The following is an 18,709-nucleotide window of genomic DNA, read 5'->3' on the forward strand; positions in this document are numbered from 1 at the left end:
CACTCAGAATCACTGAAATCCAATCCAGTTGCTTTGCTACAGCCTCTTCTCTGACTAGGCTGCATCAGAGCCTTCCTTGGATAAATCTTATTCGCATACAATACTCTTTCATCTTTTAGTCCCCTGCTCAAAAAACCTCCTCTCATTCACTAGGATGGCTTCCAAACAGTCTGGTCCCCGAGTCCTTCCTCCTCACTTACCCCCTACCCATGCTTGTGCCACCAGCCAATCTGGACTCTCCGACATTGCTGGACTAGAATTTCTCCTTTCTTCCTGTGAATGCAACAACTAAAATTGGAGGGCAGCCTGCAAGGACAGAAAAGGAAGGCACAGGGCTCCCATGCAATAAAACCACACCAAGAGGCAGGGTCGAGAAGGGCCTGGGACTGCTTGCTCCACACGCTGTCCTCTTCTGACTCTCCTCCCCTTTTTGAGGCGGCCTTTGGTGTCTTTTTGAACCAGGATTAAGCAGGATACATTGCTGAGCATGAGTTACCCAGTGTGTTTCCCCTGGTCACTCACTCCCATCCTAACAGTCCCTCCACTGGGGACAACTCCCCTACACCTTCATAATAAGCACACTGACACCAAAATAGAACAGGTACCTTTTAGGCACACAGAGCAGGGAAGTGAGGGGGAAAAAGCTGCTTCTCTTTCCTCTTTGTTTTCCAAAGTCCCCTTTCATCCAAGGGATAAGCTGCTTTCACCTTGGCAGTTTTTAAAAGAAAAATCTGTTGCTAAAAGGCAACAGCCCAGCTGGGAAGTGTTTAATGTGGGCTGACAGTGGCATCATCTACAAACAAAATGGGCAGCTCCTGAGAGGGCAGGAAGACTAGCTCTTCTGCCTCTCCTAATAGAGAAAAGATGGACGAAAATATGAAAATAAATTCAAGAGATTCAATACCAAATGGCAGCAAAGCTTTCATCCTGACACTTCTAAGAGCACAGCCCCGAGCAAAGGCAACCCCCCCTTCCCTCCAGTGACTTCTAAAGGCCAGGAGAGCGGGCTCCTCCCTAAGACCAGGACCCCCAAGCAAATTCGAGGAGAAACTGGAGCCAACTAAAGTTGAAGTAGGTGTGTATTTGTCTCAAACCGTTTCTGATTAGAGCCCACGTTACTAAACAGAGCTGAATGGTTAGGATTTCTAGGTCAAGAGAGATAAGAGGTCTACAAGGATAAAAACCATATCACCTCTGGAATGTGGGGTTAGGAGTTTCTCTCATTTTCTACTTAATAGGTATTCTTATAACTGGAGTGGGGGAGGAATTAATATTTTAATATTAGTTGATCAAATTTTAAGATGCAGAGCCTGACTTCAGCACTCCACTGCCATCTATCGCTGAGCATACGACCATGAAGAAAATGAGTCCTCTGGACTCTGGAGCCTGAACTCATCTGACTGCAGCCCATCTGGTGTCACCTCCTGCCTGCCTGGCTGCTCTACCAGCCTGATGGAGGGCCACTGCTGTGGCTGGATTCCCCCACCCACTAGTTTTAAGAACACCAGAAAACTAGTGTTTTCTGGTGTTCTTAAAAACCCCTTGTTCCCCACCCGGGGCCCTGAACAGTCGCCCTCATCCACTTCGCCTACTGCCACCCCTACCACCTCCTCCCACTGCAAGACTGAGCTGTGTCAGACCTTCTCAGTGAGCGGGCGCTGCCGCTATGGAGCTAAGTGCCAATTTGACCATGGCCTGGGTGAACTGTGCCAGGCCAATCGCCACCCAAGCACAAGACGGAATCTGCCACAAATTCTACCTCCAGGGCTGCTGTCCCTACAGCTCACGGTGCCACTTCATTCACAACCCTAACCAGGACCTGGCAGCCCTTGGTCACCCCCGTGTGCTGCTCCAGAGCATCAGCTTCTCTGGCCTCCGAACCTCTCCACCACCTGGCAGGCCCTTCGCAGTCCTCATGTTCCTTCTTGCCCTCCAGCTCCCCATCACCACCTGGGGACCTTCCCCTTTCACCTTCTGCCTTCTCTGCCTACCCTGGGATCCCTGTGGCTCAAAGGGACCCCCACTCCAGCCTGTTGCTCCTCTTGCCAAAGGGCCACTCTTGGCAGCATCTGGGGGCCCTTGGGTGGCCTGGCTCGGAGCCCTTCTGCACACTCTCTGGGATCCGACTCTGATGAATATGCTGACAGCAGTGGAAGCCTGGGGGGATCTGACTCACCTGTCTTTGAAGCTGAGGTTTTTGAGCCACCTCAGTCACCTGCAGCCCCAGGACAACACCTATCTTCAATTGTATCTCTGTTTCTGAGTGACAAATGCCTACCCAGTACACATCAGCTGGATCTGATGTGCTGTGGGAACTTGGGGGATTCCTAATTTAATCAGGCAGCCCTCTCTCCTCATTTCATAATGCACTAACCCACTCCTCTGTGCCACCCTGGGCAGGTCCCCAGTGTGCAAACTCAAGTGCTCATGGTGTTGGGGGACAGTGTTTTCTGGTGTTCTTAAAAACATGTAGCATATTTGAGGGAACCAGTGAGTCCTCTCCCTTGTCCAACTCTCTCGGAATCATTTGTGCTGTGAACAGTAGGCTCCTATGGTCTGTTCCCACTTTTTTCCTAGACCTGAGGTTCCAGTATTTGGTGATTGGAGCCTCCCGGAGGGAGAATCCTGGTGCTCAAATTTCCCTCCACAAGCACGTAGCCAAAGTCATTGCCAAACCACTCCTCCCAAGCCAGTGGGTCCTTTATTTATGACAACTTTATTTATTCTAATAAGATTTTATAGTTATTTATATATCATGAGTCATCTGCTTACCTTGTATTTTCCTTTTTTTGTAGTATTGGAAACATTGGTATAATTATTGTAAGTATGCTATAATAATACATTAAGTAATATATATATCATCTTAAAAGTCTATTTTTGTAGGGTTTTTTCCAAAATGTTTAAATAAAAGTAATCTCTGTGAAAAAAAAATTAAGATACAATTTCAAAAATCATTTGTCTCTATAGATCTGGACCTGCCAAGCTATCCATGGAGGTTCCTTGCCAAACATTTATGTGTGGGACACTTAAATATAAGATTTGTATTTCTGGGGCTGGGGATGTGGCTCAAGCGATAGCGCGCTCGCCTTGCATGCGTGCGGCCCGGGTTCGATCCTCAGCACCACATACCAACAAAGATGTTGTGTCCTCTGAGAACTAAAAAATAAATATTAAAAATTCTCTCTCTCTCTCTCTCTCTCTCTCTCTCTCTCCCCCCCCCTCCTCTCTCACTTTCTTTAAAAAAAAAAAAAAAAAGATTTGTATTTCCAAAACCTCTCTGTGCCTCTCTGACCCCAAGATGTGTTTTGTGTATATCTTAGCCATGTTACTCTATGCAAATTTACTTCCCCAAACCTCTTTCTTCATCTGTAAAATGGGAATTATAATTACTTCACTTAAAAGCTATGGGAACTCCTTGAGACGGTATTTATACAAGGGAAAATTGGTCTATTATAGGGCCTAGCAGCAGCAAAAGCCTTAAGATGTATCTCCAACACTGCCTTTTCTCTTCTTCCTCTACCAGGGTTATCACTCCTCACAATGCTCTGAGGGACACATTAGGCATAAAGTCAAAGCAGGAGAGAATAGGATGGTATATTCCAGAGACCCATGTTTCTTCATTAAAAAAACACTCATTTGAAATTCTATCAGAAAGTTACATGCCTAAAAAATTCATTACCTTGTTCTAATTATACAAGAGCCTTACAACTAAAATATTCTCCTAATCATCTAAGAGACCACCACTTAACAGTATATTAGATGCAAAAATTTCAGATTTTTCCCATGGGTATAAAGTTTAAACATTCAAATTTGCAAAAGGGAAGTGAATTGGAATGAAGACATTCACAGCAAGCTCTTTCATATCCATTAGTTATCATTTACACATCAAATACATACAGCATTAAGACCAAATATACAGAATTTCCACATTTATATACAGTAATCAACATAGTGCACAATTCAAATCTATCTTACAATCAAGTGTACAAGTTGAAATATGGCTTTATAAACTACTAACAATAACTGTGCTAAAGTAACTCATAGGTCCAGAAATAAAAACTGGAATGCCACCTCCACATTGGGCCCTTGATCAGCAAGATGCTATTCATTGTGTTTGTAAAACAGAAAGTGCAGGTAAATGTCTCAGGCAGTGTCCAACGTCAGCCCCCAAGCAGCTGAAACATGGTTCAAATCATGCCAGCATTGGCCCTTGCTATCTCAGATAAGAGAAAATAAATCTGTACATATTCACACATTTGGATACATGATGTTATAAACAAATAGAAGAAAAACATATGATTAGTGAGATGATGATTACTGTATATTATCAAAATGTATTTTCTGATTGGTGCTGAAATCTGGCAATACATCTTGCATTTGTATTATTTGGGTCCCTCCCTCTTTCTTTTCTTCTTTTTCTTAAATCAGTGTATTTTATTGCAAAATCTTTCAGGAATGTTCAAGGTATCCTAGATCAAGTGGTCTCAAAAATAGAATGAAAAAGAGCTTTCGTAAAAGTGACATCTAATTATTCACTCTTCCCTTCCCCTAACCCCAAATGCCTACTTTAAAATTTTAAAAAATGCCAACTTTAAATAAAAATAAATAAATACCTTGACCTAAAATCATGCATCCATGCCTATTTTATATATATTTGGCCACATGTTACAGACACATTCTTTAATCAATTATGCCTTTCTGGGTGCTACTTGTATCACTTGCCCCATTCCTCAGAAACATTAGTGATTGATGGAGAATAAGCTTTTTAAATTTCTATGCCTGTTATGATTATTAATGTACATTATACATCATTAGAGCAATATATACATATACAGTAATGTATACATATATGTATACCATAAATAATATTCTGAGGGGCGTGCATAGAAAGTTTTGCTGATGAGATGAATAAACACAAAGGATTGGAGACCCGCACCTAAATAGGGATGATTTAGGGCATCTTCAAACATTTTTTTTAAGTCTTCTCTAAAATAAAATTCACTTTTGAGAGACTAGAAGGAAGTTCCAAAATTAAAGGAAAGATATCAGGGCCAGCCCCTCTGACTTAGCCTGGGGCAATCCAGGGGCACAGATTGGCAGTTAAGATAAAGGTAAATGTTACTTCAGTGTCTCCTACACTGGCCACTTGTATATCCATGACAATCCTTCCCTGCATAGATTGCATTTGGTTTTGATTTGTAAACATGTACTTTTTATTTTTAGTAAGATGTAACCACCTAGAAAACTTTCCAGGTGCCTGACACATCTCCACAGCAACCATATCACCTGGTTGTTTGAAGCTCTGGAAATTGGTACTGTTTCCTTCTCTCTTCCTGCTCAGTGAAATTTTAATACCCTCAAAAGAAGGACTCAGTGCCTCACTTTCCCAAACATCACCCTGGAGAAACCCTCACCCACATTAGTGTTTAGTTGTCAGACATTCAGTATCATGCAGATAACTGGGGGAAAAATTCATATGCTTATAACAAGCGTGATCTGACCCATGATGCTTATTACCGGAGGTAAAAATCATTTTGACAGGAGTAACACAAACACCCCTACTGAAGCAGAGGTCCATCCAATATTTGAACATTGTCTTTATCTTACTGCTGTAAAAAATAAAAACATCACATATAATTAGTTAAACGTAAAAAAAATAACCATTAGACATGGTTAATAAACTGTGATCTCTTACTGAGAGGGGTGAAAGGAGTGGAAGGCAATATGAAAGAACACTTCAATTCTGAACTATTAAAGGGGGAAGTCCATCGATTGCTGTTTGAAAGGGGGAGATGATAGTAAATATCTGAAGCATTCCTCTCTTCAAGTCCTTCAATGAAAAATTATATTATTCTCTCTGTTCAGCCACCACTAATTAACACAGCAATTCAAAAGCTGGATCTTATTTTTTTTTAAAGTGATGGGGAATTTTTTTTGAGAAAAATTACTAAAGAAACTATTTAAATATTATTGATAAATGAAAAATTATTCTAGTGCTACAGAATAAAAACAAACAAATAAATAAAAATAAATACTTGCTGGTGAAGGGTGGAAGGTAAACTAGTCTTTTAGTGACACTACTTTCTATAAAATTAATTGATTTTGATAAATATACATATTGCTCTATGTGTAGTGGATAGTTTCAAAACATTTAAAGCTGTAATGAGAGACAAAAGGAATTTTCTTTTAAAATATGCAAGATGGCTACCAAGTTCACTTTTGAAATTACTTAATTATATACAAAACTTCAGGGTACTATACTAACCTTTCACTCGAGGTAACTTGTTTTCCCACTGAAAAGATTCAGGATTTCCATTAGTTGTTAGTTTTATTATTCTAATGGCTCCCTTTATTTGCCCACAAATTAGACACTTGAAGACTATAATCCTCACGAAAACCAAGCTTCCTAGTTTGTCATGGTCTAGCCAGCAGAATGAGTTTTGGAGAGCCAACATCTGGGGACAAGTTCCCTGCTTTGGCAAGAACCAGATGATCAAGGAAGTCACATGTCAGCGGAGTTCTCCATGCTATTTGTCAGTACCCAGTATAACCATTTCCAATGGGCAAGGCCAATAAATTGCTCTTTCTAGCAAATCTTATCTTAAATATTTAGGAAACTTAAATATTTTAAGATATACTTGAAAGTCAGGGACTAAAAAAACAAAGTTTCTGCTAAGGAATTCAAAAGAGGCAAACATCCCACAGATGTTTGCATTTATCTACGACAGAGGCAAGAATCCTACAGGCAAGGGGCACCTCCCTCTGCACCCTCCAAGGAGATACTTTTGAACTGTGAACGTTTCATTAAGAGCACCAGAGAAACTGGTGTCCAGCAGTTTACAATCACAAGCAATTGTTCCCTGGACCCACTCAAGGTGGGATGGCAGAGCTCAGCATTTAGACTGGGAAAGATTTATCATTGGATATACTTTCACCAGTACTTGCTCATCTTAAACAATAATACACATAAAGAACAACAAAGGACCCTGGGTCATAATCAAGAATTGAAATGAAAATAATTTCACTCTGTTAAAAAAAAAAAGGATAACCTCAGTCATTCCCTATTAACAAAAGACTCTATTCTTTGAATGAAAATACATTCCATAATTGTTCCATACAAAAATGAATGAATACAGGAAAAGTGATTATGTAGATCTTCTTCCTGGGAAAAATCTTTCCCATGAAGCCTCTTACCAAGTGGTCTACTCATGCAGAAGTGGTGGGTTTCAGGGCTGAAATGAAACTCAATTGGTCCCGAGCTCACTTTGACAAATCAACTTTTTGGATGGTTAAAGGATAAACAATGCTGACAACAAGCAGAACCCTATCACTTTCAAACCCTATCACTGTCAAAACAAAGATAATTTCTCAGATAATGTAAAGCTGCTTTTCTTTCTTCCTTCTCTGTCACTCAACATACACTCAGCATGGATAATAGTGATTGCTTTTGTTTGTATATCTCATGTTAATTTTTATCCTCTCAGGATCTGTTAAAGAATAAACAACTATAGTAACACTTACAGACTCTAGAAGACCTCTTCAACCATCAGGAATACCCTATGGAATTCATGAACAATTTCAAGTCTCTGAATCTCCTTATATGTAAAATTTTAGGTATTTGTATATATGTACTTTTGGGGACTAGGGCCTAGGACTTTCATGAGATTATCAGTAGAAACTCCCTGACACACACAAAAATGAAAACACTACTTTATAGCCCACTTTCTGAACAACCTTTCCTATATGGCCTTCAGGGAAGGAAATGATAAGCATTTTGTTTTTAGAGGAAAAGGAGATTATAATGAGATGGGAATTCTTCATGCGGAACTGATGAATCTGGGCCTTAAGAGATGGGTATGACTGGGGCCAGTGGAGAAGAGGGTAGGGCATTTCAGGAGCGGGACTGGCATGAGCAGAGGCTCAGAGGTAGGAGCACATGAGACATGTTTAGGCAACAGCAATCACGTTGACCTGCTGCGCTGGAGGGCTAACACAGAGGAGCCAAGGGATATGAGTGAATAAGGAAATGAGGATGCCAGGCCCCATGGAGTAACCCTCATCCTGAGGCAAGGGGAGCATTCCATAGGGCCAGAGAGTTTTCTTCAAAGATTACTCCAGTGGTAATGGGTGGGATGGATCAGGAAAGTGGCCAAGTGTGTTAAAAAAAAAAAAAGTCAATTACAGAAATCTAAATCCAAGCAGAAGAGGATGCCCTGAAATCAGAAGGCTATGTCTGCAGTTATCCACTTTATAGTCAGTGAGTGTCCCAGAACCAGGGCACAGGTGGGTGCTTAGAAAAATTATGTGAGTGAGCAAATCAGCACATATTATTTAAAAGATAAATAAGAGAGAAAGTAGAATCTTGGTGATTTGAAAACCCATCTTGCTACTATTCATGAAGCCTAGCAGTGTCAGGCACAGATACTAAAGAAAGGTCTTGTTGAATTGTCCTGGACAAGGCTGACTAGATGTGGGGGATGAGAGGGAAGGAAGATTCCAAGCACACTCTGAGACAGAGGCTTAGGCTGTGCTGGTTCTGTAAACATGGACTCACTTCTCAGGAACATGGGTTTATAAGCAAACCAAGCCAAGGTGGTATAATGAAAAGAATCCTCCAGGACAAGGCAAAAGACCCCAGTCCTGCATCCTGCCATTCAAATGTATGTATATGTGACAATAGCCAAACACAGTCTCAGAGGATCTCTTGCAGGGGGCTTTCTAGAGCTAATTCTTGGATCAGCTATGCATTTTTAAGATTCTACACTTTCTCCTAAACAAATCTAGGCAAGACCCATGAAGTTAAAATCCTTAACACTTCCTTTCCTTGAATCCTATCCATTTCACAAAAGCATAAACTATTACCTCTGTATATGGGGGTAGGTTATGTGTAAAAATTAGACTACAGTTGTGATTCGAGTCCAAATTGTTCTAAGTCTGTAATAAGTTTTCTGATAGTCCCGTGGCCTCAGTAATGTCATTATTGGCAATTACATAACAACAAAATGTTAAAGTCTGACAATATATAGTATATCTCTGCATGAATTGATACTGTCCTTATATCTATTCTAATGGACAGCAAAGCATACAACTGCTGCTCATTAATCCTGATAAGTGGAGATGGGAGGTAGATAAGGGGGAAGACTATTTTTATAACAAAGGTTAAAAAACAACAGGTGGCCCATGTTTTCTGTCTTCTTTCCAATCAAAAGCATCTATTAACATTAAAGACCATGCTTCCTTAAGTTACTTTCCAGCAAAAAAAAAAACAACAGAAATTGAATAAGTGAGCCAGATGACCAAAATGTTCCTTAATTTCTTGCCGCTGCTGTTGTTTTTCTTAGAAGTAGCACCTGTTCATCAAATTGGAGAACACTTCAAATCCAGGTAGCTCAACAATAAAGCACATAAAAATTAAAGCCCTCTCACACTACAGTGATTTTTGTTTTGGTCATTTGGATTCCATAATCCATAAAGTAAAACTGGGGTATATTCCAGGGTTCCATACAAAACGCTGAATACCAGGTCCTGAGCCTCGGGTGGCAATGTCCATTCACGCCTTTGTGGGAGGTACCTGGATGAAATGAATATAGTTCTAACTTCACTCTGAACATTGGCTTTCCACATACTTGCTCCAAGCAATACACAGTAAAAGCCATGTGAATCTACACACTCATACTTAATCATCCTTACAGCAAAATGCATCACACTGGTGCTATACAGTAATAATAAATTATAGGCAAAATTTCAAACTTTCTTTTCAGCTAAGGGTGGGGAAAGGGCAACTCAATCTTTGTGGAGACAGGTCCACAGTCCACTTGCTCATTATAATCACATTTCTGGGCCAGGAGTTTCCCTACTTACACAGAGCTGCTACCACTTGCTGAAGAGAGAGAAGGCAAGTGGGCTGGAGACTTAAAACAGGCTTATTCATGCATATCTTCTCCACCACATTCTCATTAAGCATTAGACAGACCTTCCAAGAGTAGTGGTTTTAATAAAATATTCACAACTACACTTTCTTTGGAATAAGAATTTCTAAATGAGGGTATCTCAGCATTTATTCCCAGTTACATATGCCCTGCAGTTGCTTAATTGGTAAACAGCCTCACAATCTCTCCCCCTTTACCTCTCTGTGAATCCACAGCAGTCTTTTAAGATTGTTGCATTTGATCTTCACTCAGAGTTTCTTTTTCAAGCAAACTACATGAATTTTCCAGGAACTTCTTTTAAGAAGTGCCTCTTTAAATGCATTCCTTACCCCAGTCAGTTAGAAGTAAAGTAGCTTTGTTTGCAGGTACACTGACTCTCCTATCCCAAATCCACTGCCATCACACAGGACCCTTACTCCTATTTCCCCTGAAATCCTATGTCAAGAAGAACCAGGTCTTCAGAGGGAGTGCCTTCACAAATATGGGTAACTCCAACAGTTTATGTGCTCTGTGGAGAGGGAGGGAGGATGTGAAGGGATGGGAAGTCCTGAAGAAACACTAAGATCTGTCCTCAGCGTTGCCCTACTACACTGGGAATGGCTAGAAACACCAGAAAAGCTGCACAAATGAAACTGCATATGATCTATCACTGCACAGAGTGCTTTGATACAAGGAACATGATCCTCTTCCTACTTCACCTTTGCAAGGTTTGTTTTCATAGGACATTACAAGTTGGCAAGCTTCTGCCTACAAAAGTCAATCAAATACTTTCCCCTTCTCCTCTGTTAAACCCACCATATTCCTGAAATTTATTCTCTCTCAATTAATCCAACATGGCAACTTAACACTCTGGAGGCAACAAAGAACATTCCAGCGTGAGATCAGACAATGAAAACAACACTTTTCTGCAAATACACAGTAGAACTGAAGACCATTTGTAGCTAATGATAACTGATAAAAATATTTCCAACATTCTTTTAATAAAAGATTTTGACTCAAGAAAGATCACAAAGAGGAATGATGACCAAGTCCTAACTGTGGCTTTGCTTGTGTTTCAACTGCTCAGCTTTTATAAGTGACTGTGTTGGTTGCTCTCTGGATATGGAATTTATTGGCCCTCAGATCTTCACACATATGAAGCACAATAAAAAATTAAATGATGTGTTCATGTCACACCACTTCCAAGAAGTTTAAAAGCACTGCACGAATGTTACCAAATGAATCCCCACAACACCCCTGTGAGGTAGGTAGGTGGAGAGTATCGTCAGCCCCACTTTACAGGTGGGAGAAATGAGGCACACAATAGTTAAGGTTCTTGCCCCAAATCACACAGTTAGCCACTGGCAGAGCTTAGAATAAAACTTACATGGATTAGCACCTAGCACAGTGCTTTGCACATAGTAGGTGTTCATTGCATATCTGTGGATTTTGACCCACATCTCAACATACAATATACATACATGAAGTACAAGCAGCCACCAAGAAACATTCATCTCCTCGATTTGTTTTTTCTGATGGTATCTCCCATTACTTCAAACCCTGGTGGATGAAGGATGTTCAAGAATCCATCTCACAACTAAGACTCAGCTGCAAGATCAGTACAAACACTATCAGCTGATGGCCCGCTCACTCACCTGCTCTACCACGCAATATTAGTTTTCTAATGAAAACAAAAATGGATTTCAGGAACCATGCTGATTTTTTTTTTTTTTTGCCTGTTTGTTTTCAATGGAGCCATCTGAATGGTTCTGTGTTTCATTTTTACAAAAAAGAAATAAGGCGGCTACAGTCCAGTTAGTGTGTGAAAACTGGGCCAAGCACGAAGAGTCTTCTCCCAGCTCAGATGGATTTCTACCTGGGAAATCGACCGACCCCCAGGGAGTGGCAGCTCCAAAGGAAATGAGTCAACAAAGGCCTGATGTCACTGGCAGGGATGTCACTTGCACTGTTCATGGTCTGTGTAGTCGTCCATGTCCACGTCAGAATCAAAGAGCGAGTGTCCAGTGAAATCCGTGTCTGGGGTTCTGGAGAAACTGTTCTCCGCGCCCTCATCTTCAAAGGTCTCTGTCCTTGAGTAAAAGCTGAAATCCAGCAGGGGAGTGTGCGTTTTGCTGCCTTCACTGCTCTCCTCCGACTCATAGATGGTGTTATCGTCATCGTGGTGCCACTCGGGCCAGAATTTCCTCCTTATCCTCTCGCAGTACATGGCAAGGTTGATCAGCTCCCCTGCAGTGTGGTAGGAAAAACAGGGTTATTTATTCTCAAAGGCATCAAGCTCACAGTACTTGTAGGAATGTCTGTGTCCTCCCCAAACCCAAATACTGAAATCCTAACCCCCACCAGGTGCTGGCCCTGGCTTTGGTTTGTGCCTCATAAAAGGTGCACAGGAGAGCTGCCTCAGCCCTCCACCATGTGAGGACGCAGCAGGAAGGTATTCACTGTGGGTGATCCAGGAAGCAGGTCCTCACCAGACACCCAACCTGCCCACGCCATCACCCTGGACTTCCCAGCCTCAAGAACTATGAGTAATTAATACATTTCTGTTGCTTACAAGCCACCTAATTTATGGTATCTGAAGACATCCAGCCACCAAGCTTCCTGGGGAGTGTGGAAGAACGAGGTGGGTAGATATTCACAGAGCTTTTCCACAGAAATACTGTCAAAATATTTAGATTTTTATGAACATAATAAGAAAAGTGAGTAAGAAAAGTTAAACTCAGTAAATGGGATAAATGAAGCAAAGGACTGGGTCCTGTGGTACAGAGAAGAGGAATTGTTCATCCAAAATGGCAGAAAAATTACCATCTTTTCTTTGGGAAGCATTTTATTGTTTTGTTTACACACCAATAGTTAATGTGCTGATTGGTTCATATTTAAATTAATTTATATTGCATGAAAATAGACCACCTGTGGGTTGCATTACGTCAGCCAGAAATCATCATTCATTCCACAAATCTTTGTAGTGTTATAGGTCGGGTACTATGCCAAGTTGCTGAAAAAAAATTACGTTAGAATAAAAAAACTTTGCCCTAAATAATTCATAAAATAGATTAACTCAGAATTTTCTATATGGATCAATGTACCTAAAAACACATTTAGTAAAAACACATTTCATAAAACATTTTTTAATCTTCCAAATAAAATTTAAACAGCTTTTTTGGGTTCCCAGTAAATCACTGGACCACTCTTTCATATGAATCAAAGGGACACTTATGAAGTCACTAACATACCGGTATTTGTCTAAAACATGACACAGTACTGGCGTTCCATTTCCTAATTCCAAATGAAGAAAAAGTGAGTTTTTGCCTTTGGTCCACCAGATGGCAACATTGCCTTTAAATACACAATTTATCAGTATTTCTCATAGGACATTATGATCCTTGGAATATTGTTTGGATCTTTTGAACTAAATACACATTCAATTATTATGTAGGTAATCCATATTTTATTACAAAAAATAATACAGATAAGCAAAAAATTAAAGAATTACCAATAATCCTCTTCTCCATAATAACTTTTTCACTGATATTCTTCCAGAAATTTGTTTCTATATATATTTACATTAGCTATATAGAATTGACTATATAGTATGTTTTCTGTCCACCTTTTTCCACTTATCAGCATATGGTGAAAATTTTTTAATTTTACATTATGACTACTATGATAATTTTGTAGTATTTCATTATGTGCATGAACTATATCAGTTTCATTTTGCTTTAATCAAACCCCTATCACAAGTCACTTGAGTTGTTTTTGTACTAATAGGTCTATTGATTGTAGCCTGTAACCACTCTATTTTCATTTTCTATTAAAGAAAATATAATTCTCATTTTGAAAAACTGAACAGAAACTCTATGAATACATAAAGAAGAAAACAAAAAATCCCTAGGATCTCATCAACCCAAAATAATCACAATTAAAATTTTGATATAATTTTTTCAATATAGTTTCTACTTACTGCCATTATTATTTCTTATGATCTCCTATAACATTATTATAGACATTTTTCCATGTCACTGAAATTTTTCAAAGTTTGATGGCTATTTGGCTGAACTAAATAAATGCCCTACAAACATGACAAAGCAAATTCTCCTGCTTCTTGGAATCTGTAAACCAATTAACTTGTACTGGTTCCAAGTCATCATTTTCAGTCTTAGATCATAATAGTGCAATCCCTACTGTGTAGAAGTCCATTCTCATTACCTTCTGCTAGAAGATATGGATGTACATGCTCAGAGCCAGAAGCTAAGAAGCCAACATCACTGCTTCTCTTGAGGAGATGCATGTTAAACCTTCCAGTATTTTCCCAAGAGAACTTCCAATCATGCAACTCCTCCCCAGGTATTGCTACTAATCACAGATAATCAAGAATTGGGAAAAATATGTGGAGGAAGCAGTAATAGGGAGAAAGAAAGTCTAATGAGAAAGGTACACAGCCATTGAAAACTAGATGTGTGGTGCACAGGTGTAATCCCAGGAACTCCGGAGGCTGAGACAGGAGGATTGCAAGTTTGACGCCAGCTTCAGCAACTTACTGAGGCCCTCAACAATTTAGGGAAACTCTGTCTCAAAATAATAAATAAAGAGGGTTGGGCATGTAACTCAGTGGTAAAGTGTCCCTGAGTTCAATTTCCAGTACCACCACCACCACCCCCCAAAAAAACAGCCATCAAAGATGAATTATGGACATATCACAGGAGGTTCAGAGGACAGCCTTGTTTGACTCAATCAAATCCATTCACCATGAGCTGCTCCCAAGGAGCAACTAGGAAAGCCAGAACTATTCACAGGACCCTATAACTTTATCCTCTTCTTTTGTGGGTGTTTTTATTTATTTTTTTTAGCCTTATTTCTTCACCTTTCCTCCAAAAGAGGTTCCTCCTTTGTGACTGTATGACATCAATACCACTTCAGTGTGAAAGAATAAAAATTAACAATCATATTAGAAAAATGTACTCCTTTCTGCATGCTAGGCACTATTTGCAGTGCTTTACTCATCTGTTATACTAATTCCCTCCTGCCCTTCCCCATGACACTACTCTGTCTCTTTGAGTGGACAGCCTGGCCTTGGAATTAATAGCTTTGTGCTACTATGTTAGAATATTTCTCTGCAGTTCTTTCCTGGGTTCTCAAGAATTATGAGATGACAGGTACCACCCTTTAGTGGAAATGAGCTGTCATGAAATAAGTGAGAACTCTATCGCATGGCCGAGAAAGGTAAGCCTTGATGAGCAAGAGCTGAGATCCACACACCCCTCCTCATATCCTGCCCCTGAATAAAGAGTAAAACGGATAGGGAAGCTCTAGATTGGCTTTGCTCAATTCTTCTTCCGCCTAGATTCCCCATTAGCTATATTCCAAAAGAACAAAAAAAGGCTGGCAGTAGAAAGCACTTCTGTGGTGTGTGTGTGTGTGTGTACATGTATGAATGCAAATGCATGATATGCCTGGGTTAACATAAATCCCTATACTCAATATGTACACTTTGTGAAATAAAAGAAAAACCACATTTCTTCAAAGTGTACTCAACAATCCAATAACAACTTCATCCTCCAGAATGATAAAATCTAAAGTCATCCAATGCTGAGGAGGCTGTGGAAGTCAAGCATTGTGTTACATGGCTTGGGTAAGAACAAATTGTTGTAACCTTTTTTTGGAAAGTAATCTGATGCTCCCCACTGAAATTTAAAATGTGTATACCTGATGGCCCAGAGTTCCACGTTGAGTACTCTATTCTGCTAAAAGAAAAGCTTCAGTATATGAAGATCTATGTGCATGGATGTAGCATTACATGTCAGCAAAAGAAAGAGGAAGGTGAGGAAGAAAAGGACAAACAACAGGGGGAGGAGGAGGAAGAGAAGAAAGAGGAAAGGAAAAAGATGGAAACAGTCTTGAGGTCCATCAGTAGGGACTGAATTAACCATTCTGTAGAATATTGTGTAGTTGTTTAAAAAGACATGAAATTATTAAGTGGGAAAATTCAAGTTGGAAGAGTAATGTGTGTTGTTTTATTCTACTGTTTGTTTTAAAAACAGTAAAAACAACAAACCACAATAGCTATACATGTGTTGTAAATATGTGCATGCAAAAGAAAGGCACAAGAATGATCCACATTAAATCCTCAATATTGATTATTCCATGGGGTCTGTATTGGACATGGATGAAGGGGAAGACATGCACTTTTTAACCTATTCCCGTATGATTTGGCTTGTGATAGTCGTATATTACTTCTTAAATTTGAAAAGCCAATGAAATAAATTACTAAAAAAAAAACAGTGATATTATCAGACAAAGAGGATATTTATCAGAATGCTGAATGCTTCTCTACCCAGAGGACAGTCGTAGACAGAATAAGGAGCCTTTCTCTTGGAGTTTCTCACAAGGAAATGCTCTCCACTGATCTTTGAAAAACATACAAGCATTATTTTCTGCATCAATCTAACTTCTCTAATACAATCAAAAACATTCTGTACAATTTAACACTGTAAACCATGTCAACCAGATTCAGAATCCTGGACTAAGTTTCTCCCAGCTGCCTCTCATGTACGGCTAGAATGAGGGAGGGAGACGCCTGCCAGAGCCCCCAGCACCACCTGCCCACACTGGGTCATTAACCAGCAAATATTTGGAAAACACGGGGCCAATACCCAAATGCACTCATGTACTCTGCAGGCATGTGCTCAGCATCTCCTTGTCCCACACCTGTGCTAGGTGCTGGAAACAGCCTTGATTGCTGTCTTTAGCATTTGTCACACAGTAAGAAGCCACCAAGCATGCCTTCTTCTGAAAAGTGCTAACATGGCTTGAATGCTGTGGATGAGGACACTCCCTCTGCCTCATCTCCTTGAAGCTAAAGATTGAGATCAAGGACACTAAATCACAGATCTCAAAACATACAACCCACAAATGCCATTTGATTCAGCCCTTTCCTGACAGCCAAATCCCCCACCACAACCTCTTCCACAGTCATACAACATTCTCCCCACTTTCTAATCCTTTAGGCCAAAAAGACACCCAAGGACAATTAATAATCATGGGTGAAAGTTGCTGAATGAAGTTTTTCTTAGAATATGGAAGGTCATGTTCCTTACCAATTTAGAAAATAGTGTTAAAGTCTGTGGTTTCCCTATGGCTCTAGAGGGTGGGCAGTTGTAACATAGGCCTTCCCTTCTCCTTGCTTCAATTTCATTTTTTGAGGCTTTCTTAAATTCCCTACATCTATTTTGTTTATTTCATTTTATGTATTTATGTTTGGTACCAGGATTGAACCCAGAAGCACTCACACTGAGCCACATCCCCAACCCTTTTTATTTTGTGACAGGGTCAGGCCAAGTTGCTGAGGGCCTCACTAAGTTGCTGAAGCTGGCTTTGAACTTGCAATCCTCTTGCCTCAGCCTCCTGAGCCACTGGGATTACAGGCATGCACCACTGCTCCCAGTCCCACATCAAATTAACTTTTAAATTAACAAATAATTCTCTAACAAGGACACCCAGATTAAAACAAGGATTCTAATTCCACATTGAGAGTGTTGCTGATAATAAAACAGATTCTTTTCTTACTGTAAAGATGGTAAAAACTTCTAAATAAATTATATTTAGCCCTAATAAGGGAAATAAAATTAGAGATGCTTTTCGGACATTGCTCTTGGAAATGTAAACTTCTATGGCCTTTCTAAAAAGCAGCTGAGACATGCAGACCAAGAGCTTCTACCCTTTGTGATACTACTTCCCTATCTATAATTCAGTGCAGGAAATAACCAGAGACAAACAGGAGTATATGTCTACAACAATATTCACTACCAAATAACAGTACAAATTATTTGAAATAATACACAAGTCCAAAAGAAGATTAATCACATGTAGTACAATGTAGCTATAGGATAGGATATTATGGAATGACTACAAATGCATGTTTGAAGAATATTTAATGGCAAGGGGAAAAGCCATAATACTTGGTTTATTTTAAACATCAGGTTATAATTGGATCAATATTCTGGTCCCAATTTTTTGAAGTATATACATGCTTGTGCTTGATAAAAGATGAAGATACATACCACAATATTAACAGCAGATCTCTGTGGATGATTAACTCACAAGTTACTTTTCATTCTTTGAAAACTTTTCTATCTTTTCTAAATTCTATCCAATAAACAAGTGATATTTCATATTTATATCTAAATATATAGATGCATACACATACGTATATTTTAAGCATGGTTGAATATTCAAAATATGCCCTCCTACACACCTAAATTAAGGAAAATTTCTTACTATTCTACATGATTCCAGAAGTAGTTTGTGTGGTTTTGTCAACAATTAGGACCAGGGCTGGGAAAGTGGCTTAGTCGAAGAGTCTCTTGCCTGAAGAGTCATTAGGCCCTGAGTTTGATCCCCAGCACTGCCAATAATAATAATAATAATAATAATAATTACTGGAACTAAACATTTATATTCAGTCACAGCCCTCCTCATGTGGCAAGGCCAGCAGAGCCATGGCTGTTCCAAAGCCAAGGCCCAATCCCATCCACTCACACTCTGGATTTGAGCCAGTTCTTAATTATCTAGGCTCTTAGTTGTTTTCACTTATGCCCTCTCTCTTTACTTCTTGGGAAAGTCTCTACCACAGAGAGCAAAAGCAAGGAAAGAAGTTAAGTCCAAATGGTGCATAAAGGACATGGAACTACTGCCAAAGTAAGAATCAGAGACACTCTGGACTTTACTGATTAATGCTGCAAAAGTCCCCAGGGACAGCTGGAAGTCCCTGGCACTGCTTTAAGAAT

The 18,709-nt window shown here is 39.8% G+C and overlaps 1 protein-coding gene, 1 long non-coding RNA gene and 1 pseudogene across 4 annotated transcripts in view; 2 read left to right on the forward strand and 1 right to left on the reverse strand.

Annotated features, from left to right (window-relative positions):
- Nucleotides 1-2,267, forward strand: part of LOC308650412 (mRNA decay activator protein ZFP36-like) — an 84,723-nt pseudogene extending 82,456 nt beyond the window's left edge. The window contains exon 3 of the transcript in view: nt 1,407-2,267. The product of the transcript in view is annotated as an mRNA decay activator protein ZFP36-like (transcript). The remainder of the gene's footprint in view (nt 1-1,406) is intronic.
- The window catches only part of LOC308648711, a 627,872-nt gene that overhangs the window by 483,896 nt on the left and 125,267 nt on the right, over nt 1-18,709 (forward strand). The window lies entirely within an intron of this gene.
- FAXC (failed axon connections homolog, metaxin like GST domain containing) overlaps nt 9,398-18,709 on the reverse strand; it is a 65,275-nt gene continuing 55,963 nt past the window's right edge. For both annotated transcript variants that reach the window (XM_081294476.1, XM_081294477.1), the window contains one exon: nt 9,398-12,155. In XM_081294476.1, the coding sequence (XP_081150602.1) occupies nt 11,866-12,155 (290 nt within the window). In that variant the 3' untranslated portion in view covers nt 9,398-11,865. The remainder of the gene's footprint in view (nt 12,156-18,709) is intronic.

Source organism: Spermophilus citellus (genome assembly GCF_964194105.1).
Source record: "Spermophilus citellus genome assembly, chromosome: 5".
NCBI classification, from domain to species: domain Eukaryota; kingdom Metazoa; phylum Chordata; class Mammalia; order Rodentia; family Sciuridae; genus Spermophilus; species Spermophilus citellus.